This window comes from Mustela putorius, unplaced genomic scaffold (assembly GCF_011764305.1).
Source record: "Mustela putorius furo isolate JIRA1106 unplaced genomic scaffold, ASM1176430v1.1 tig00003987_pilon_pilon_pilon, whole genome shotgun sequence".
Taxonomy (NCBI): Eukaryota; Metazoa; Chordata; class Mammalia; order Carnivora; family Mustelidae; genus Mustela; species Mustela putorius.
This window is the reverse complement of record NW_025422126.1, coordinates 6,176,402-6,198,398: the sequence shown is the minus strand read 5'-3', so window position 1 is coordinate 6,198,398 and position 21,997 is coordinate 6,176,402. Positions and strand designations below refer to the sequence as shown.

The 21,997-nt window shown below is 54.0% G+C and overlaps 1 protein-coding gene across 1 annotated transcript; it reads right to left on the bottom strand.

Moving 5' to 3' along the window:
• Positions 1-5,804: 5,804 nt before the first annotated feature.
• On the bottom strand, positions 5,805-21,236 carry MOGAT2 (monoacylglycerol O-acyltransferase 2). The gene is made up of 6 exons (XM_004768010.2): positions 21,099-21,236; positions 17,204-17,382; positions 10,126-10,330; positions 9,625-9,799; positions 8,794-8,993; positions 5,805-7,340 (listed from the first exon to the last, which is right to left on the bottom strand). Exons 1-6 carry the CDS (start codon positions 21,187-21,189, stop codon positions 7,186-7,188), a joined length of 1,005 nt encoding a protein of 334 aa, XP_004768067.1. The 5' UTR covers positions 21,190-21,236; the 3' UTR covers positions 5,805-7,185.
• Between the last annotated feature and the right edge of the window lie 761 nt (positions 21,237-21,997).

Sequence of the window (21,997 nt, the reverse complement as noted above, 5' to 3'; positions counted from 1 at the left end):
CTTTGGACAGGTTAGTTAATCTCTCTAGTCATATATTGAGATTTAACTCTTCATATATGCATGAGGTCATAGGTTAGGTTCTCCAGGAAGTGGATTCTGAAAGCACGTTTTGCCTGTGGGATGTCTATTAGGGAGAGTTCTTGGGGTCAACACCTACAGAAGGGAGGGAAGGCAATGGAATTGGGTAGAGGGAGAAGCTGAACAGAAGTGGCCCATCAGAGCTGTCCTGATCTGGGCTGAAGAGGCCAAGCCTTTCTTCCCCATCTGGACTAGTCATTGGCCCAGTGCCCTGGCAGGGTGGAAAGAGCATTGCATGAAGAGTGATTGCACTTTGGAGTCTTTCTGGCTCTGCACCTTCAGGCAAGTCCTTCCCTTCCCAGAGGCCCCTCAGCTTATTCACGTGTAAGTGGCCAAGACCACAGCCCCACCAATCTTGTAGAGCTCTTTGCAGTTCACCAAGTACCTTCATGTAGCTTAACCACAGTGATCTGACAATCCCAGTAATTAGCCCCCCATGAGTGCTAAGGCTGTGTGGCTTTAGTGTGGTCTGAGGGCTGGAATGGGTCCAGTAACCACTTGTTCCTGGTTCCTGACCAAGTTAGGTACAGAATTTGAGAGTACCTGCTCTGAAACTTTAGAGCAACGTGGCAGAAGGGTTGTATGTCTGTTGAAAGTAAGAATAAAAACTTGGACTATGTTTGTTATTGTTTTCATATTTCATTTTTCAGGTAATTATATTGTATTTTACAAATGAATAGGTCCGAGATGAATTAGGCACCCCCCCCAACAAGAACCTCGTCCTATACCACAGACATTTTGAGAGGCATTGATCTAGCCCATGCCCAAATGCCAGGTCTGACAATTTTTGCCCTTTTTCAAGGGGGAGGTCCCTTTTCATCCAAATCATTGGCATTATATTCATAGGACCAGGGTTCATTGCTGGTTTTGTTTTTCAGGGCCCCTATGAAAGGGGCTACTAGAAAGAGTCTGCCTGCCTATCTAGTTCCATCCATTCACTCACTAAAGATACAACTAGGGGTCCAGGGCACACCTTGCACTGGTTAAAGGTTTTCTAGCAAGGAGTGAGTGGTGAGTTAGAGTCTAAGAAAACCCCAAACCTCATTTGCAATCCATAAACTCTCCTGGGTCTTTCAAAATCCATTTCCTGGCATTTCCAAAGGGGAGGGGTGAGGAGGAACAGGCATTTATTAAATACTCCCTTATGGATGAAACAATAATAGGTGACGGAACCAAGCCTCAAGGAGGCATATGGCACAGGGAGAGGGATGGGGGGGTGGTATGCAGTGCAGGGAGGTGTGTGGTGCGGCCAAGCAGGCAGGTGGGGGGATGTGCACACCTCAAGGGTTCTCAGGCCCAGCCCCTTCCATTGTGCCCTTCAGCCCAATTGGAGGCTAGAACTAGGCAGAGTGGGAGTAGAACAGAATAGCTTTCTGGGCAGTCAGTCTTCCTACTGAGACCAGGATTTCAAAAAGTCCTTACCCCTCTCCGACACAGGAACCTCATTTACTCCAAAGAGTGGGTGTCATTGCCGGTGTCGTTGAGATAATGCCTGAAGAGTGTCCCACCCAGAGCCCAGCATGGCCTAGTAAGTGGATCAGTGCTGGCTCCGCCCTTCCATGAGGTCATTAAGACAGATGCCCAGTCCAGCCCAAGGCAGCCACTGTACATCTGGTCCTGCCCCCGACCCACTCCAGCTCAAGGACTTTCCGGGGCTCCTCCCTACCTGGGGGCGAAATTCCTGACTCCTTGACTAGACATTTGAGTTCCCCCAGATAGTAGGCAAGGCAAAGTCAGGGACCCTGGGTGCCTTGGTCACCACTCTGTCTCCAAGTTTGCTGAACAAAGGCCTGGCCTTCCAGCCTCGCATTCCCTAAAGCTCCCTCCTGCCCGCTGACTCACAGGAGCTGCCATCATCAGCCTGTGCCCTGCCCCGTCTCCTCTCCCTGCCTTTGCTTGCTCAGCAGCTTGCATCCTCCCTGCGTGAGCCTCCTCCTGAACCCTCACTGAGCACGGTCAGCTTCCTCGTGAGGCCACCGTGTGGCCCATGCCAAGTGGCCTCTGGCAGTGCTGTGCTGGCTGACCCCTGTCCCGACCCCAGCACCATAAAGCCATGTCACACAGGCTGGATCCCAGTGGGCCCTTTGCTCCCTGTGGGTAATGCCTTCTGAGAACTTCTCCTGAGGCCAAAGGGCAGCATGATTTCTGGAAGACTCCAGAGCACCCCACACTCGAGAGCCTCTTACCCTGTCCACCACATCTGGCAAAACCTGTCATCCTCTGGTTATCTGAATCTGTGTATAGGCGCTGGGGTCGGGGAGCTGTTCTCCCGCGGAGACAATGCCGAGGCCCCTGAGGCCGGCTCTGGGGGCCCTGAGGAGTGTCAGTCAGGAGGGATTAATTTAATTACTGGCCCCTTTCATGTGCAGCTCTGACACACTGCATCAGTTGGGGAGACCAACCCCTAGACAAACACCTGCAATCGCTCGGGAAAAGGACATGTTTTGCTCAAAGTCCAGTGTGCTCGTTCCCAGCCGTGCAGCTCTCTGGGGCAGCCTTCCACTCAGATCAGGCCCTAGCCTCCTTTCTTTTGCTGCCCTGGTCCTCCACGTGAGGCCTCCTGGGTCACGATGAAAAGGGAAGAATTCTCTGCCCTCTGGCCCTCCCAAGTCTCTCACCACTCCCCTCCCCCATCCAAACCCCCTCAAATCTCATGGTCACCTCCTCCTCCATCCCAGCCAGGCCAGGGGGCTGTGGCCAGCATTCCTTCTGCTCCCCATCCCTGCTCATTCTGTGCCCCACCCATTTGGGGACCCTTTTTGAGACCGGATGGGCGAGTTACCTCGTGCAGCCTCTGAGGGTTCATCTGCCGTCCCTGAGATAGCTCCAAGCCGGCCCCCAGGGACCTCCTATCCAGGGATTCACACCCTTGTACAGTGTGAGCGGGACTTAGTGACTCACATCTCACGAATGTGATAGGGCAGAATTGATAGGGTGTGACACAGAGGCGAGGTCCATAAAAGGTAGTGTGGCCCATTTCTTTACTTGCTCTGGGAGAAGGCACACCACTGGCAGCCCTGTGTAGAGCCCCGCACAGAGGCAGACAGAGCCTCCTGCCGACAACCACATGGGGGAGCTTGGGAGTGGTTCCTCTGGCCGACTCAAGTCTTCTGGAACTGCCAATGATGGCATGGCTACAGCTCAGGAGACGCCTGAGCCAGTATCCCTCAGGGAAGCCGCTTCCAGATTCCTGACCTCAGAAACTGTGAAACAATGACTGTTTGTGGTTTAAAGCTGCTCAGTTTTGGAGTCACATAGCCATGGAGAACTGATTTAGTGACCTCCAAAAGCAAGACCTGGGTATTCTCGGCCTTGTCCCTGCCCCAGGCCTCCCAAGAGGAAGTGCCATGCGAGGATTCATTTATCCAACCAGTTCTCACCCAGTGTGGTGCTGAGGTGCCTTGAGTCCAAGCGGGGTACTGGGGTGGGGCTGAGGGTGGCTAGGATCTGGTCTTGGCCCTTAGGGCTTTCGCAGTCTACTGGCAGACACAGAAGTCCACTCACCCATTAATGACCATGGACCATGGCCCTGTCACCCCTAAAACTAGCCCAAAAGAGAGATAACTAACTCTGCTTCAGGGCAGTGAGGTGGGAGGCAGGGTAGGAGGGCAGGTGGGGTGTGCTAATGGCCAACAAAGGAGGCGCCCTTTGGGGATGGGCGACATCAACCGGTCTAGAAGGAAGAGTGTTTCAAGGCAAGGGAACAGCATGCCCTGGGACACAGCAGGTGCGAGCGCAGTGTGCACTCAACAAGCAGCGAGGGGTGGCAGGGTGATGGGGTACAGGAGAGAAGACCCAGCGGGAGGCTGGTGAGGTCTAGGGGCAGATGAGGAAAGCTCTGGAGGCTGAAGAGGAGTTTGGGCATTATCCTGAGGCATTGGAGACCCTTTTAGGGTGTTGGGTTTTGTTTGGAGAGTGGAGGCAGGTGCTACACGTGGATAGGCTGGATGGGGCTCACTGGAGGCAGAGGTATCATGCATGGGACGAGGACCACCCAGCAGCCACCCAGGTTTGAGTGCCGTGGCAGAGGAAGGGGAAGTCAGGGCACCCCGTGAGACCCCTATCTCAACCAGGGGCATTAGGAAAGGCCTTCTCGAATAAAGGAAACCAGTACTGAAGGACGAATGGGAATTTCCCAGACAAAGGGGGAGGTGGGGCAGGGGAGATGCCATTCCAGGCAGAGGGAACAGCATGGACAAAGCCTAGAGGGGAGAAAGAGAGCAAATCTGATACAAGGAACTACATACAAATGGTTCAGCGTGATGGGAGCCCATGACTAAGGAGGATGACAAATGAGGACTGAGAAAACTGGGCCAGATGATGGAAGAGTGGCGAAAGGCACTAAGCAGCTTGGACTTGAAGGTGGACGTCTCTCTTCCATGGATCTCTGCAGAACCACTGTCCACCTGTCTGCTCCCCATTCCTTCCTGGAGGCCTACCTGTGTACACTGCAGCCTCAGGCCCTTGTGCCCTCCACCTCACAAAGGGGCTCAGGCAGAGGGGAACCTTGGCGGAAGAAGGAGGGAAGCGGGTATGCCCACTCCTGGCTCCTTCCCTGCAGCGTCCCCAGCATGGCCTGTGTCCCTTGACCAACGATGGCCCCTACACCCTGGCTGGTCACTGAGGATGGACTAGGGAGCACAAGATGGGGATGGAGCAGCAGCTGAAAAGGAGCTGGTGTCCTGTGGATAAACTACAGCTCTGATCATGGCCATGCAGGGAATTCCGTTACACTTGGGGGCGGGGGTGTCCCACAGCAGGCTTTCATTTACCACTGTTTTTTGTTTTTCTTTTAAATTTATTTGACAAACAGATCACAAATAGGCAGAGAGGCAGGCAGAGGGAGGAAGGGAAGCAGGCTCCCCGCCAAGCAGAAAGCCGGACGCGGGGGCTTGATCCTAGGACCCCGGGATCATGACCTGAGCTGAAGGCAGAGGCTTTAACCCACCGAACCACCCAGGCATCCCCCATTTACCGCTGTTTTGTAGATTGTTGGCCAACATGGCCACAGAATCTCTTCGTGGACCTCCAGCCCGCTGTATTCTGACACTAATGCTGCCCCCAGGCAGAGGCACAGTCTGTTCCTAATGCTTAAAATGGTGGGGGGACGCTCAGAAGTGGCTTTGATCAACAGAATGGAATGAAAAGATGCTGGGCAAGTTGCTCAGGCCAGGATTTAAGAGCTTGCAGCCTTGTTCCCATTCTTACCAAATCCAGCCACCACCGAACACCAAAGACCCATCAGACTCACCTGTCAAGAGAGGCCCAGCCCCAGTTGTTTGTATGCAGCTGCAAGGAGCCCAGGGCAGACTGAGAAGAGCCACCTGGTCAGCCCACAGAATTGCAAGAAATACCAACTCCTTGCTTCTTCAACCATTCAGCTTTGATATAGCCGGCTAGACAGTAATAGAGAACTCTGATGGGCAAGTACTTCTCTCCTTTGCAAATATTGCCCTTCCTTCACAGCCCTGCCCATTTGTCACCTCCTCCACTTCCTCCTCTGAAATCATCACTCCCTCTCCTGAACCCCACCACTCTTTGTTCCCACTTCCCTTGTTGTGGCCCTTCTGGCATATTGCCTCATCAGCTACCAGGCACCTTCCTGAGACATGGCGTAACTTTATCACTTGAATCCCAATTTACCCATATTCCACACCATTCCAGACATGACATGGGGTGACTTACACATTTAAAATATTATCTTACTATGCTCACAACACCAGAGATGGGTATGGTAGTCTTTATTCCTCAAATGGCAAAATTGAGGTTCGGAAATGACATGAATTGCCCAGAGTCACCGAAGAAGGGATGAGCCAGGATTTAAACCCAAGTTTACAACTCTCAGATGTCCCTACTGCTGTAGTTATGGGTATTATTTGTTCCTGGAGAGAAAGGATGTTGCTTCCCTGCTGGAGGGGAAGGGGAAGTCACGAGGACAGTTCCCACTGGCCATCCTGACCTTCACTGCTGACATATGTCCCAAACCTAGGAATCCAGAATCTTCTCATCAGGGCATCTGTCCCCATGTCACCCACCCTGCAGACACACAGAAACATACACTCCTGGTGGCTGGTCTTTCTTCTCAGTGTCGATCTGCTCTGTATCTTAACACAGCCTCTCATCTTCCTTGCTCAGCAGATCAGGACCGGGGCTGGTAAGGTTGGGGCTGATGGATCAGGAAGGATCAGTCAACATGGTGTTCTCTAGCCCTGTCAGTAGAGGTGTGGCTGTAGGGCCACAGGGCCAGAGTGGGGGTCCAAAGAGAGGCTTTGATGAGCCCTCTTTGTCGAGGAATGAGGAGGAACAGAAGAAGGCTAAAACAGAATCCTTTCATCTGTTGAACTGATGTTTACGGAGACCCTCCCCCCACCCTTCTGTGCCAAGGCCAGGGCTGAAATAACAATGGATGAGCTCTCCAGCTGAGTCTCAGGGTTCATCTTAGTCAGTCAGGGAAACTGAGGCTCAGGAGGAGGGCGAAGAAGGCTGCCCAGCACCATACAGCAGTGACAGAGCACAGTTCTCCTTCTCCACCTTTTCAGCCCTGTGGCTGCCAGTCTATAGCTCTGAGGACCCAGAAATGCACAGGTGCTTAGCATGAGCAAAGAGACTGCAAGGCCACCCCTCCTCTCTGGCACAGGGAGGGAGGGGCGGAGACATCCAGGGTGTGGGATGAGGGAGTTTGTAGGAGATGGGGCTGGAGCATGTGCTTCTTTTGTGCCATTATACAAGGTCAAGGAAACTCAAGGTCAAGGAAGAAAAACCAGGTGAGAGTGGCCCCTCTCTTTCTCTGTCCCTTGAGTGACATGACAACAGGGGACCGAGACCTCAGAAATCCCTCTCTTCCAGCAGTCTCTCCCATTCAATGAGGGGCAGGCCAAGGAGAGGGAGGCTGGCAGGGGGTTTCGCAGCAGGGGTGAAAATCACCAACTCCAGAGCCTGGTGTCCCCTCCCGCACACTGGCTGGGACTTGGGGCCTGGTGTGGTTGGATTTGCAGAGGTCTGGGAAGGCTGTGAAGGTATGTTCAATAGATGCCTCCAGGAAGCCTTCTTAGATCATAGCACCTTCCACTGGGCTCCTAACGCCAATCCTGCCTTCTGGGGAGGCACTCAGCAGAACTCCAAGTGTTGGTCCACGGGGATATTGTACTTCAGCTTGTGGGCTTCAAAGAGGTCACACAGCTCCCTGATATAGCGCTGGTGCAGCTTGTCCACCTCCTCCTGTGAGGGGTATGGTGTCTTCTGCACCTCAATGGGCTTTCCCACTGCAAGGCACAAGTGTGGGTGTTGGTCTGGAGCAGGAACCATGGGGCTGCAGGAGCCCTACCCCACAGCATCCCGGCACAAAATGCTCTCACTGCCATCCCTTTCAACCCTGTGTTGGGTGATGGCTTCTAAGATGTTATGGTAACTCCAAGATTCTGATATAGTAACAACACCAGTGAGCATTGCCACATGCCATGAAACGCACCAGGAATGCACCAGGCGCTTGCCACGCATCATCTTCTTTAATCCCTGTAACAATCCTATGGGAACAGAAACTCTTACCCCTGTTGACAGGTGGTGTAATGAGGCTCAGAGAGGCTAAGCAACTTGTTCAAGTCACACAGCACGGAAGAATCCCATTCCAGTTTTCAAATCCTGGGGATATGCTCCACAGGGTTCTGGGAGCCCAACATGTCATGATCAGAGGTACCTGTAGATCTAGGACGAGGTGGGCCCACAGCCCACACAGCTCTTCCTCCTCCTTCTCTCTCCATCTGGCCTCTTCCAGGGAAGCCCTAAGTGACCTCTTTGGTTGGGATAATCGCTCCCCGGCCTTCTCTTGGCAATAGGTCTGGGGGCAGCAGGAGTATTAACACTCTTGAAAATATTGCCACAATACACAGGGAAAGTCATGGTGTAGGGGTACACCAAGTCTGTGCTCAACTAGCAAATAAACAGATGGAAAAAGACGAACCTTCCTCTATAGGCTTCGTCAGAGGGATCTAGCTGGGATCCAAGAAGAAAGCAAATGAGGAGTCCCAAGAGCTGAAAAAGAGTCCCAAGAGCTGAAAAAGATAGTGCTGAGTCCATGGACGAGAGCTCATGCCCATTATTTATGGGATAATCCCTCAGGTTCTAATCCAAGTGTAGCATTTCCTACTCTACACACAATTCTAATAGACTTGGAATGCCCTTTTCTTGTACCCATCCTCTCCAGTAAGCCTGAGGAGATCCTTTGGGTCAGAATTAAACCTTCTTCTCTAGAAACATAAAAAGTCAAATAAATCCTGATCCGATCCTCATCCTTGTTACTCAAAGGCAGAGTGTTCTTTTGGAAGTTACTTAACTTCTCAGAGCCTCAGTTTACCATTAGTGAAAGGGGGATGGTAGTCCCTGTCTTGAAGGTCGTTAAGGCAGATCGAACTGCTGCACAGTAGGGACCCTGCCGGGCACACAGCAGCCACTCTGTAATCCGTGGTGACTATTGTTCCTTGTGCCTGTTTCAGTTCCCATCCCAGAGCGCCTTCTATCAGGCTTACCTGCTCAACTGATAAGCAGTGTCTGTTTCCTGGTCTCCTAAGTGTGTTTCCCCGTCTAGAATATGAGCCCCAGGAGGGCAAGGATGTGTCTGACCTGTCTCCATGTCCCCTTGCAGCCCGGAGCCCAGGCCTCTTTCCCTGTAGCTCCCCACCCCCCACCCCACCCCCCGGGCCAGGCTGGCTCGTGGCTCACCCACAGTGGTGATGGGCTGGCGATAGGGTATGAGACCAAAGCTGTACTGGAAGACACCACGGCCATGGAAGAGTGGGAGGGAGATGCCCATGATCTTCTGCAGCCGGTTCTGGATCCAGCGCAACCAGGAGCCAGGGCAGTTCTCGACCTGGTCAAAGAGTTCATTCTCCCCGAAAGAGAAGATCGGCACCAGAGGTGCCCTGGAGAGAGACAGGAGAGGATATGCGTGGAAGGTCTCAGAGGAGGCCCCAGCTAGCTTCCTGCAGGGACCCAGCGACCGGGAATTAGAGCAGAGGATGGAGCCCTGCGTCAGCAGTCAGAGGCCTGGGTTGTCTCCCAGCCCTGCCATAGCTTTGCTTTCTGACCTTGGGCAGATCCTGGCCCCTCTCAGGGCCACAATCTCCCAGTTGTAAGGGACAGACAGACCAGAATGTTTCAGAGCCCTCCCAGATAGAAAACATCCGTGAGCTTTGCAGAGAAATCTCTCTGGCCCCAGATAGCTTGTGTTTTTCAAAGATGCTTCTAAGTAGAAGAGTTCTGTGATATGCCCCACACTCCATCCTCCCAGATCCACAGATGTCAGATCTTGTACCAGCTTTGGGCAGACATGTCCCTTCCTACTTAGTGCCTTTGATCACCAAGCCTCCCTTCTGCAATCTTCTCTGGTATGTGGGCATGCCATAGTACATCTCTCACCAAAATTTCATCTTTGTTGTAAACAGACTGAGAATCTCCCTGCCAAAATACAAGCCACTTAATCTCTGCTGTCTTCCCACCAAAATCTAACCCTTGCAAATCTCCCCTGGAGCCAAGAGCCCTCTCCCCAGATACCCATGCATCAAGGCGAGCCTGACGAAGCCTTTGCGGTTCCGGAGCAACAGCGTGAAGGCTCCCGGCCTGGCGTTCAGGGCCTCCTGGGCACCCCCTACAATAATGGCCAGCAGATTGCCACCTTCCTTCCTGCTCAGAATGTGAGCAGCGCTCTCCTTGTCCGACGTGACCAGCCCTAGGGAGAGAAGAGGGTGCTCAGGTATAGGGAAGTGGGCAGGGATGGTGGTGTGGGTGAGACAGGAGAGAGAGACCACCAAAAGTAGCCGCAGAGGCCCGGGTCCCCACCCCACTGCCTCCAGTTGGGCGTCCCCTGAGGACTGGAACTGAGTCCTCTCCTGGCTCGCGGCTGTGCAGAGTACTTCTTTGGGTCTAGCTACTTCTCCCATTGCACACGCACTTGCAAGAAGTATGGAAGTGCTGGCAGCCCTCCCCTCCCTAAGCTGCCTCGTCCCTTGTCTCCGGCCTCATCCTCCTGGGCTACCCATGGGTATAAAGACTCACCCCCCGACATGATGTAATCCCTGAAGAAAGGGGCCCGGAACCACAGGCTCAGCATCATCAGATGGGGGCGGATGCCTGGGAAGAGCGAAGGGAACCCCGTGCTGTCTGTGCACAGGTTGACAAAGGCTCCGGCTGCCAGGACCCCGTGGGGGTGGAAGCCTGCAAGGTAGTTCCGGGAGGGGTCCAACTCAGCAGTCTTGACCAGCTGCAAGGACAGCAACCCGGTGAGCTGGAGCGGGACCTGTGTGCCAATCCTGACCATGCCACTCATCAGGGTGACCTTGGGCAAGCCGCTCTCCATCTCTGAGGCTCAGTTTCTTAGGAATACTGAGATACGGTATGTGAATGCACCCAGGGACACCCTCTCATATTCATGGCTGACTCTGGACAAACTGCTTCCCTCTCAGGCTCTCCATCTGTAAAATGGGGACATTTAGCCCTGACCTGCCTACCACCCAGGGCTGCTAAGAAGCCCTGGTGTGCAGTACCCTGAAATTACCAAGATTACTACAGGACCAGGTATCATTTGAAGGCATCAAAGGGACACACGGGAGTGCCACCATGCTGGAAGAGCCCCAGTTTAACAAAACTCAGTGTAAGAAAAATGGGTACTTAAGACCTGGGAGTGAGCATTGCAATCTTGCTATCTTAGCAGTAGTGGTTGGAAGAGCACGCAGCCAGAAGGCTTATCTACCTTCTGTACAATGCAAGTGTCTCCCTGGGGCTCCCTGCTCCCCTACACCAGACCCTCATTGCCCCTCAACCATTGTTGTCTGCTAGCAAGCAACTTGCCAAGGTCTGGTCATGTCTGCAGCATGGAGCAGGAGGTAGAGACCACCAGCCATCACAGATGGCCTGGGAGAGGAGAGCTGCTGTCTTTAGCTGCTCCCAGGTATAGCAGAATGAGGGTGGAAGGGCAGGAACTGAGCTAACAGATGCTGCTCTTGGCCTGCCCATTCCTGGACAGGCTGCTCCGTGGTCCAGGGTGCAGACTATAGCTGCGGGCAGAGACTAGGTGGTGGTAGGGGGCAATCCTTCCACCACCCTGCCAGGAACCGCAGGCCCACCTTTTACACTGCCCTGCACTTCAGGAGCCACAGCCATCAAGAGTCTGAAGGCCCCAGAAGCCCCTGGGCCATGCCCAAAGCCCCTGATGGAACTGCCCAGTTCCCACAGCAGTCTGCAGCCCTTTCTGCCTCCAGTCAGCTTTGCCATGGTGAAAGTTCGTCCTGTCATCAAGCTAAAACTTGCAACGGGTGGCTCCCTGAGGATTCTTGCTGCCACCTTTGGGGTCCCAGAGGCCTGGCTGCCTGTCCTCAGAGCAGCCTGGAGGGACCTGGGGGCAGCGACAGGGATATGAGCCAACTGCCCCCATCCAGGCCGACCAACCCCAGATTCTCCAGCACTTCACCTGGACTTGTTTTCCGCAATCCCCCCACCCTGCCCAGTATGGCCCCCAGTTACCCACTGATCATTGGAGAAACCTACAGGGACCACAGCTGGAGAGACCACTGCCTCCCACACGAGGACAAAGGTCTCTGCTCCCACAGGGGAACTTATTAGAGGTGAAGCTAAAGCCAGAAGAGAGAAACCTCTAGTTAACCTCAGTGGGAAAGGCGCTTGCTTGGGAACCCATCTGGCATGTTCCTCTACAAACACACCTGGCTCCCCACACTGACCCACAGGCCCACGAATTCTTCCTCAGCCAGCAGGAAGGCAATTTTGCACAAGCCCTGGAAAGGCAATTGCGCAATAGCTGAATACCTAAAAGCAGGACTGACCTTTTACCCTAGCAACTCCACTGCTGAGGAATTTCAGCACTGTATTTAATTTTGGCTGTGTCGTTGTGTAAAATGACACATGGACGAGATTACTAACTGAAGCATCATTTTTTTGGTACTATCCAAACCTCAGCACCCCCTCCAGTGCCCATCAACAGGGCCCACTGAAGCAAATTCTCACAACATCCATACAGTGGGCACAGGGCAGCCCTAGGGAGGTAGGAGCAAGATCTCCCTGGCCCGGCAGGGGAAGACAGCCCCAGTTACTGGTTAGGACAAAGCATAGGGCAAGTCAACGTGGGCAGAGTGTCACTTACTGTACTGGGAAAGGGGACATGCACTTGTTCATTTGCAGACACACCAAACACTAGTGGTCCTAGTGGCCTCTGGGGCGGGGACTTTTCACCCACGTACCCCCTCGTCCCTTTGGAATTTTGAACAAGAACATATTGCCTATTTTGAATGAGCAATGAATGTATAAATGAACAAATGAATGAAAGAATGATAATCCTTAATAAAGAAGCCTTTGCATATAGAGAAATACCCTGGTGAATGAGGGCCTGTGTCTAGGCACGCGTGCCAGTATCTGCCCGGGCACTGATGTGTGCGTGTGCAAATGTGTGCACTGACGGGGCCATCACTGTCCCGCTGTCTCCCCAGGCCCATCTCTCAACAACCGCCCTTGTGCCCTCTCACACGCTTGGCGGTGACCGCCACTGTCCTGATGGCTCCTTTATGGCTCACAAAGCACCCACGCCACCAGCTTGTTTAACCGTGGCCCTAAGGAGGGGGGCTGCAGTGTGAGAGCCCCCATTTGACAGCTGAGCAAAACTGAGGTGCGGAGGGGGGTAAGCGACCTGCCCATACACAGAAGACCTGAGCTCAGTTCTACTGTCTCCTGCTGAGAGCACCTGAGAGAGCCTTTGTTGCAGAACCAGAGAGACATCCCGAGACTCAGGACTGTCTCAGGGGCCATTTCCTTTCTAGTCAAACTTGGAATGTCCAGGGCTCTCAGGAGAAGGCGCTTCCTGCACCAGCAGCCTGCTCCTCCCGGCTCCAAGACCTGGCCCTGGAGAACCTGTTCATGACCTTTTATATACCTCGATTACTTGGCAGTTTAAAAATGCAGGGCAAGCAAGGTCTGATTCAGTATTCTGGCTCCGGCCTTGGGGCATCTGATTTGTGGCAGATTTCCCATAGGATTACGATATATATCAAAGTTTTAGAGTCACCCCCTTTACAACAAAGGAATCCCTTCCAGCTTCAGGCCTTTGGCCATGTGTGTGTGTGTGTGTGTGTGTGTGTGTGTGTGTAGGTACTCCAGTCCTTTCCTGTCTCCTCCCATCATAGCTAGATGGAAGGAAAAGGCTTGGGTATTCTACCTGGCCCTGGCAGCCTTGGTATGCCATCAAGATGGGCTTCAGACCCCCTCACTCCTGCCCTCTCCCTCTTGCACTCACAGGCTCACAGAACAGACACCCACTGACATCTGCAGCTGTATCTCCTCAATTCTAAGATACACCATTCCTTTGCATCTTAACATTATGTTCTCAAAATGCATTTGATGATTCCTCCGGAGGGATTTTTTTCTTAGTGGTACATAAAATACTGCTGCTTTACCATTAAGGATATCTTAGAGGGATGCCTGGGTGGCTCAGTCCCCCAACTCTTGACATATCAGCTTGGGTCTTGATCTCAGGGACATGAGTTCATGTCCCGTGTTGGGCTCCACACGGGGCGTGGAGACTACTTTAAGAAAGAAAAAAAAAAAAAGAATGTCTTAGAGTTTAATACAGATGTGCTAAGCATGGATAGCTGGAAGGACTGCCCCAGGTGGTACCCATTCCCAGCACCTCCCGTCAGTATACTGACGAGCCATCTTCTGTTCATGCTGCCAGGGACGTAGTGGTGACAACATCCCTATTTTACAGATGAAGAAACCGAGGCACGAGGTTAATTAACTGCTTCTGGGTCACATAGCTAGTAAAGTGGCAGAGGCAACACTTTAACACAGGTGGCCTGGCTCCTGCAGGCTCTGCCACCTTGCAGGAGGAGTCCCCAGGTGAAACACGGTAGGGGTTAATGTGAAAGGAAGCACTTCCAGGAAGGGTGCCAGCCCAGGGAACACAGCTCACTCCTGGAGAACTTGAAAGGCAAAGGGGGAAGGTGAGGCATGAGCAGGGGGTCCGGGGTCCAGGGACCTGCAGGCTGGTCAAAAATTAGATTTCATTTTTAGGTGTCACGAGAGTCACAGCTGTTGTGGCATGGACTATCCTGATTGCTGTGTGCAGGATAGACTGTAGCAGAGTCCAGATAAAGAGTGACTGGTCAAGATTCAGGTAGCTAGTGGGGGAGGAGTTTTGGAGTCAGACCCTGGGCCCCAGAGCAGTTCTCAACCAGGGTCAGTTCCCTGAGCCCACCAGGGGACATGTAATGTCTGCAGCCGTTTTTGGTTGTCATACCTGGTGGAGGGGAGTGTTACTAGTGGGTAGAGGCCAGGGATGAAGCCACCCCCACATCCATCATTTAGCCCCAAATGTCTATGCACAGAAAGCCTCCTGAGAGCTGCTGGCTGGGGAGGGACAGCAAGAAGAGGAACTGAGCAGGAAGGAGGCTCCCTCCCTGCAGGGCAGCCAGAGGGCTGAGAGAACAGCTGTGCCCAAGGCAGAGGCAGGGCCCCTGGGGCAGGGTGGGTGGTCAGGACAGGCACAGCTCAGTGCAAAGGAAGACCTTCTTCCAGGCAGAGCCCTCCTGTGATGAAAGGAGCCCTCACAGGATCAAGTGTTACTCCGTCCAAGTGCACGCTGCAGATATGTCCTGGGCAGGCGGCTGGCTACCCACCTTCTTCTGACTCAGGCTAAGAGCCCCCAGTATTCTTGGTGGGGGGTGGGAGGGGGGGTGGGAGGGAGGGGAGGGAGGGCCTGAAGTCCCCAGTGACGTCCACAGGGCTGTGAGGAACAGAGGGAGGTCCCAGGTGTGGGAGGAGAGGTATCCTGTGCTTCCCCAGGCCTGCAGCATTTCCTGACACCAGGCCACAGCAGTCCACCCTTCTCATGCCTTGGCCTGTGGAGACAGTGTTGACTCCAGGAGGATGAAATCTTCCCTGGGGGAACCTAGCTCTGGGGCTGGCCTTCAGCATGAGGTGGGATCAGTGTCTCCTATGGGAAACCCATCACCTGATTCTTCACCATCAGCTCTTTAGAAGCCTGTAGCATGAGTTCAGAAAGCTGCAAGGCCCAGAGAGTTTCCTAATTCTGCTTGGAATTCCATCCGTAGATGCTAGTTCATAAAATCAACCTAAGAACTGATAGAAGAATCTCGGAAATCTATATGCATTTTACAAGGGAAAACAGAATTCTGTCAGTGTGTGCGGGAGAGTTACCTACCTTCCGCCCCTCTCAAGATCCCAGCGGGGCGGGGCCGTAAAAGTGTGTGGAAGAGTGGGAGGGTCTTCTGGGAAGAGGTGGGGAAGGGGATCTGTGGCCTGTTCCCCAACCCTGCAGGCTCCCAGCCTAGGATTGGCAAAGTCAAGTGCATGCTATCTCGCCCTCTGCTGGCAATGTGGTGGTACTGCCTGCCCTCTGCAGGGGGATGCAACAGGCCCTCAGTGGGCATCAATCCAGAAACACTACACAAAGGACTGAGGCAGATCATCAGGGCAGTGTCCCACCAGGGCCAGTAGTGTCTGGCTAGGGGAGGATCAGGAAGGGCAGTGGATAGGATAGGCGCAGACCCTGTTTGTCTTTGTGGACAAGATCCCAGAAGCAAATATGGGGAGAAGTCCTCCCCCAACATGGACTCCTGGGTTAGTTCAGCGGCTGCTCATTCACTCTACCCTTCCACAAGAAGCACCCCTCACGAGTGTGGAATTCTCTGCCACTCAACTTCCTGCCCTCTTCCCAGCCCCCAGCGTGATGCCCTACTGCCCGGCCCTGCCCATGCCACCCTTGCCCTTTGCCCAGGAGGCCTGCTCACTGTGGAGCTTGGGGCTTCGTACCCCAGCTCTTGCCCAGCTTCCCCAAGTCCTCGCCAGGCCCCAGGACTCTCAAAAGGGAGTCAGGCAGGAGCCCTGAATCCACTGCTGAGTGCCCAGGAATCTGTGTCCTCCACTCCCTCCCCCTTTGCCAGCTAGGGACCTAACGCCAGGAGGGGTGGGAAGAGGTGGAGCTCCAGGATGGGAGAAGCCAGGCAGGTGTGAAGGTCAGAGCAGCTGGGCTCTGGGCTGTCAGAGCCCTCCCCCCAACCACAGTCACGTGCACGTGTCTCCATGCTCCCCACTGACTCGGTCATGTAATACTAGCACCTAGTGTCCTGCCAACCTACATGGTGAGTTCCTGCTGGCTCAGCAAATCCGCCCAACTCAGTGACGTGTGTGGCATCATCTGCACATTACATATGAGAACACTGAGGCTGAGAGAGGCTATGAAACTCCCCCAAGGGCACCACAGGCTGAGGCGGCGCTGGCATTAGAGCCTAGTCTGTCCTGCTCCAGAGGCCGCATTTTATGCCTTTCTTCTACCGTTTCTAGGGGACAGCCAGCTTTCCCTGCCTGGCACCTCTCTGTGTTCCCCACTGCCTGCCCACCCTGTCCCATCCAGCCAATACGCCAGCCCTGCCCAGCCACTCAAGTCCCAGGATTGTCTGCCTGGCATTTGGTAAAGGAGGCAGCGGCTCTGTTCACGAAAATCTGAGGGTCCGCTTTACTCCGGACTGAGTTTGAGTCCAGGGTCAAGTATCCACAATGAGATGCCCTGAGTCAGAGTGAGAGGTTCAAACGTGCATGGGGGGGAGGGGTCAGTCTGCTTTCTAGATATCTGGGGAAACTGAGGCTCAGAATGGGCAAGGTTTTGCTCAAGGACACCCAGCAATCTGGAGATAGGGCAGGATAGAACTAAGAACCAGTTCAGGGCTCTCTCTCCTCTGCCCCTTCCCCCATAGTTCATGCACACGCCTCAAAACCAGAACTTGTTGTGTGGAGTTGGTCACACCTTTGTCCCTCTCGGGGTGTCATTCTCCCCACTCTGATAAAGGGTGGGGCTCGATGGTCTCTTGGGACCTTGAGCTTATTACCTTCACCCCCTCCCTGGCCGCTGAGGGGTTACACCTGTAGGATATATGTGTGTGCCCACAGAGCTTCCCCAACCCTGGGAAATGACAGCCAGAACAAAGCGGGACTCTTCCCCAGGCCCCACAGTGGTGTAAGCTCTGGCCCCTCCCACCCAGCCCAGCATTCTGCTCCCCACAGCCTGGGTGGCACTTCCCCCCCCAACCCCATCCCCACCAGTGCCAGTACTCACCGAGATGGGGAAATAGTCCCTCATGTACTTCCACAGGAAGCAGCGCCTTAGGGCTTGGATGGGCCTGCCCCCCTGCAATGGCTTGTCCCAGTCCAGATACCACCAGGTCGCATACAGGACACTGACTAACCAGAATCTTGTGAACAGGAGGCCTATGAAGACCACAATGCAGATCTGGGCTGGGGAGAAAAGCAAGAGCTATCAGGGGTCTGAGAGGAAGGAGGTGAGACGTCCACACTGAGTCGCCCCTATGCCCCGCACTAGCAGCACCATCCCGTCCAGCCTGTGGCCCCGGGAGGAAGAGCTCAGCTTCCCACGCCTTCAAGGAGGAAATGTACCCGCCAGTGTCTTGCTTGGAGGAGACTGGAACCTACATAGGTCCAACTTCAAAATTCATAGTTCCCGCTGTCCTGTCTCCCTTGTTCACTCTGGCCTCCTCCCTCCCCAACCCCCCACTCCCTCCATACCACCACCCCACCACCCCGTCCCACCTCCCTCCCTCTGTAGTCTGCACTCCCCAGGTACTCAGTAAATGCCTGCTTCAGGACTGACTGGATTATCCGTTTCTGGTTTCCATTTTTGGGAACCTCAGAGAAAACGGGGACACTCTTTCTGCCCACCCTCTGCCCCATCTTTCCACAGATCAATCTGGCCAGGTCTTCCTCTCTTTAAAGCCCTGCCCTGGCTTTCCTGTAACCCTGGGAGGAGCTGACTGGCCCTACCCACCTCCTCACCCACTTGCACCCCCAGTGCTCTGGCCACACTAACTGCGGTTCTTACAGCTCCCTGAACTCCTTTAGTCCCTTAGCTTTTGCGCATGCTGATTCCTCCTTCCCACAGTGCCCTTTCCCAGTAAAGAGGGAAGGAGAAAGAGGCCAAACCCCTGGCTGGCCGATGCTCAGGGGTGTAGCAGGGCTGGGCTAGGACAAGTCCCAGTGAGGAGCTCTCCCTCTGACCTGCAGGTCCGAATCCCTTGCCATAGGCTAATCCCAGCTTCATTTCAGGGTCAGCGGGTCTGTGGGCCATCCCTAATCTGATGCTGATGGAAAGAACACCGCTAGAGAATATGGCTCCTTCCCTACCCCCTTTCCTCCACTCAACACCATAAACTCATTCTCTTAAAGAAAGGCAGCTTTCAGTTGTATATTCTACTGGAAAGGACGGTAGTTGGGTGTGTCATTCCTGGCAGGTTTCTTGGTGGAGGGGACCTTGACCCAGTCCAAACAGTGGTAGAGCTCCTAAGGCAGACCACATAGCTCACTCGGGGCTCACACGTGTTCACTTTACACAGAGCAGCTCTGACGGGCCAGGTGCTAGTGGGCGGCCTTGAAGGACAGACACAGAGTCCTGCCCTCAGAAAGCTAACAGGGTCCCCATTTGGGGCACTGTGTGTTTTAAATTGTTACTGCGATAAAAGGCGCATTAACATAAAACGTATCACCTTAACCATTTTTAAGCACAGTTCAGAGGCAGTAAGTCCATTCCCTGTGTAGCCCTCACTACCACCATCTCCCAGAAACCTCCCCCCCTCTCTCCCCTCCCCCTCCCAAATTTGAACCTCTGACTCCGAGCCCCCTCCCCCAGCCCCTACCGGCCACCATTTGTTTTTCCGGCTCTACAAAAGGGACTGTTCTAGGAAGCTCGTAGAATCGTCAAGTGTTGGTCTTTTGGTGACTGGCTTGTGTCACTTCACATGATGCCACAGCGGCCTGCTCATGCCATCCGTGCTGCCCTGCGTGTCAGAATTCCCTTCCCTTTTGGAGCCAAATGCTACTCTCTCGTGGGTGCCGACCACGTGTTGTTCTTGTTCATCCAGTCCTCTGTCCATGGACCAAGGGCCTTTCAATCTGCCCCGTGGCCCCCATCTCCTGAACAGCTCCCCAATGGGGCCACATCTCCCCATCCTCTGCCAGCCTCACTAGACCAGACTTGGCAGTCTTTTTCCTAAAGGAACAGGTGGTCAATATTTTAGACTTTGGGGTTCAAGACCCAACATGGATAATATTACATAGGTCCCTAACCATTTAAAATACAACCCCTTGAAAATGTAAACTTAGCTCATAAACTGTACAAATACAAAAGCGGTCAGTGGGCAGGATTCGGCCATGTGCCATAGTGTGGTGGCCCCTGATGGGGACTGGGACGGCTCCCTGCCATAGCCCATCCCCCCACACTCAAAACACAGTACATACCTCCCCTGCAGCCACAGGGAACTTCAGCACCCAGAGTGGATCTCCCCTACCTTAAGCCCTTCCAAGGCTCCCCTTTGCTCCCAGGATGAGGGATAGGGTAAAACCTCCTACTCCCAGAACCAGGGGGCCCACATCCCTTTTCCCAGCCTTCCTCCTTCTAGTCCTCCAGGCCTGGAGCTACTAGACCTCTCTGGGCTGCTCCTGATATTCCCAGGCTCCTATGGCCCGGGCTCGCAGGGCTGGGGGACCAAGGCCGGGTGGGGTGCGGGGACAGAATGTTCAAACACACTCCAGGGCCCCAAGATCACAGAAGGCATGCTGGGCCTGATGAACCTTACCCTCTGGGATCCCCAGGCCACAGCTTACCTCTAGGCCCCCAAGCGACCTTTGTCCAGGATCCCGCAGACTTGCAGTCAATCCTGTTAGGCCTCCTTCCCAGGCTGTCTCCACCAGCCTCTTAGCCTCTTATACACACCTCCTCCCACACCATCTGCCCTTCTCCTCTCTCTGCCCCTCCTTCCCTTTCTTCTTTTGGCTGTAGAAGGAACCCAGGACTCCAGACCTACAACCTTGGGCAGTTAAGTGATTTTGTTTCTCTGCCAGGGCTGTTTAAAATGTTTAAGAACCCTTGGGAGAGAGACACAGATGAATCATAAGGGAAACAGGGTGCTGGGGGCCTGCTTTGCTGGGGGTGAATCCTTCAGTGGCAGAACTGCGAGGGGGTTCTGAGGGAGCACCTGGGTGTGTGTGTGTGTGATGCTGGTGACCAGGCGGTACAGAGGATTCCCGGACTGTAACACCTGGATAGTGGCATCCGTGCACAGGCTGAAGACCAGCCCCCAGGGAAGCACAGCCTACACTGTCTGGTGCTGGCATAGGAACTAAGAAATAGGAACTGTCTACACTGGCATAGGAACCAACCCCCGCCCCCTGGCACCCCCTACCCCTCCCCCGTCACTCTCTTCCCCTGCTCTGTCGCCCGCCCTCCTCAAAAGAGTTCCCTTCGGCAGTGTGGAGTCTGGGCCACCTGGTCACCATCAGTGTGATTGTGGTGGGCATGGGGTGGGGAGGGGGACCTAAGCATACTTCCCACGGGACCCCAGCCCAGGGGTCCAGCCCAGTGTGCGCTGGGCAAAACAAGCACATTCCTCACTTCATCCTACAACAGCTCTACCAGCTAGGCAGTGATATTGCCCTTCCCCAGCTGATTAGAATTAGAGACTTGCAGAGGTCAGGGGCTGGGTTGCCCAGCCAGACTCTGAACCAGGCTCACCTCGGACCCTCCCTCATGCCCCAGTCCCCTGGCAGTCTACCTTCCCTCACACTCCTATTCTTTCCCTGTTCCCTTCTCTTTCCCTACCCACCAGTCTGTTTCCTCCTCTCTGAAAGGAAGGCAGGAAATCCGTTCCTTCTGAGAAGCCCTACAGACCCTGGAACTTTTCCATAATCACCTAGGTTCTTCCACACACCACCACCAGGCAGCCTGAGGCAGGGTCTCTGTCCTCATACTAAGCTAGAAACTCAGTAACCTGTCCAAAGCCACACACAATGGCTTCTACCACACCCTGCTATCCCCATGCTCTGAGAGCTCTGAGAGCAGCAAAGTCCCCATTAGGGTGAATGTCTTTCCACCATCAATACACTTGTGCACCTGGAGTAGCAGGTGTCCATGACCTCCCAGCCCCCTTACCAGCTCGCCTTACCCAGGGCCAGGAAGGAGAAGACCCACTGCAGGACCATGAAGGTCTGCAGCCTGCGCTCCCACGGCAGGAACAGCGGTGCAAACTTCACCATGCTGGCTCCTCTGATGGCTCCAGCGGCTTCTCGGCGGAGCGTGTCTGTGGTGCGCGACACCAACTGATTTTTGTTGATATTGGAGGTTGCATAAAAGTTTGGGGGGGGATGGGGGAGGAGCATTCCCTACCCAACCCCACCCAGCCCCACCCAGCTTCAAGGCCTCTGGCCCTAAGATGGCTGGGACGGGCTTCCTAGGAGAAACCTTTGAATCCACCTACGCTGGACCTAGGAGGAAGGAGGGAGAAAAGGAAGTGTATCAAGCAATGCCTTATCTGCCAATGACCTTTCTCTGCTGGAATCTTGCCCTTCACTTGGAAGGTGAAGCCCCAAGTAGATTAATATAATGCTGTCTTCATCTGTCCAATGACCTGGCTCCAATAACTATCTCCTGTCTCTCCTATCCTGTGGACTGCTCCTCCTTCCACGAGTGTGCAGTAATAGTTCACACCTAAAAATTCCTGGGCCCCAACATCTCCTCCATCTCCTACGCCATTTCTCAGCATGCCTGCATGGCAACACGCTTGGAAGAGCTGTCTGCAACCCCTGCCTTCACCTTCCTTTCTGTCCTCGCCTACTCCATACTTCAGATGCCACTTGTCCATGGAACTACCCTTGGCCAGTTCACCAACGGCCTCCATGTTGCTAAATCCAGGATCAGTTCTCAGATCTCATCTTACCCTGTCAGCATGACCTTGAAACCACCTGGCCAATGGATGTCATGCTCTCCTGGTTTCCTTCCTATCTCTCTGGCAGCTCCTTGGTCTCCTTTGTGGCTCCTGTCCTTTATCAGATTAAATGTTTGAAC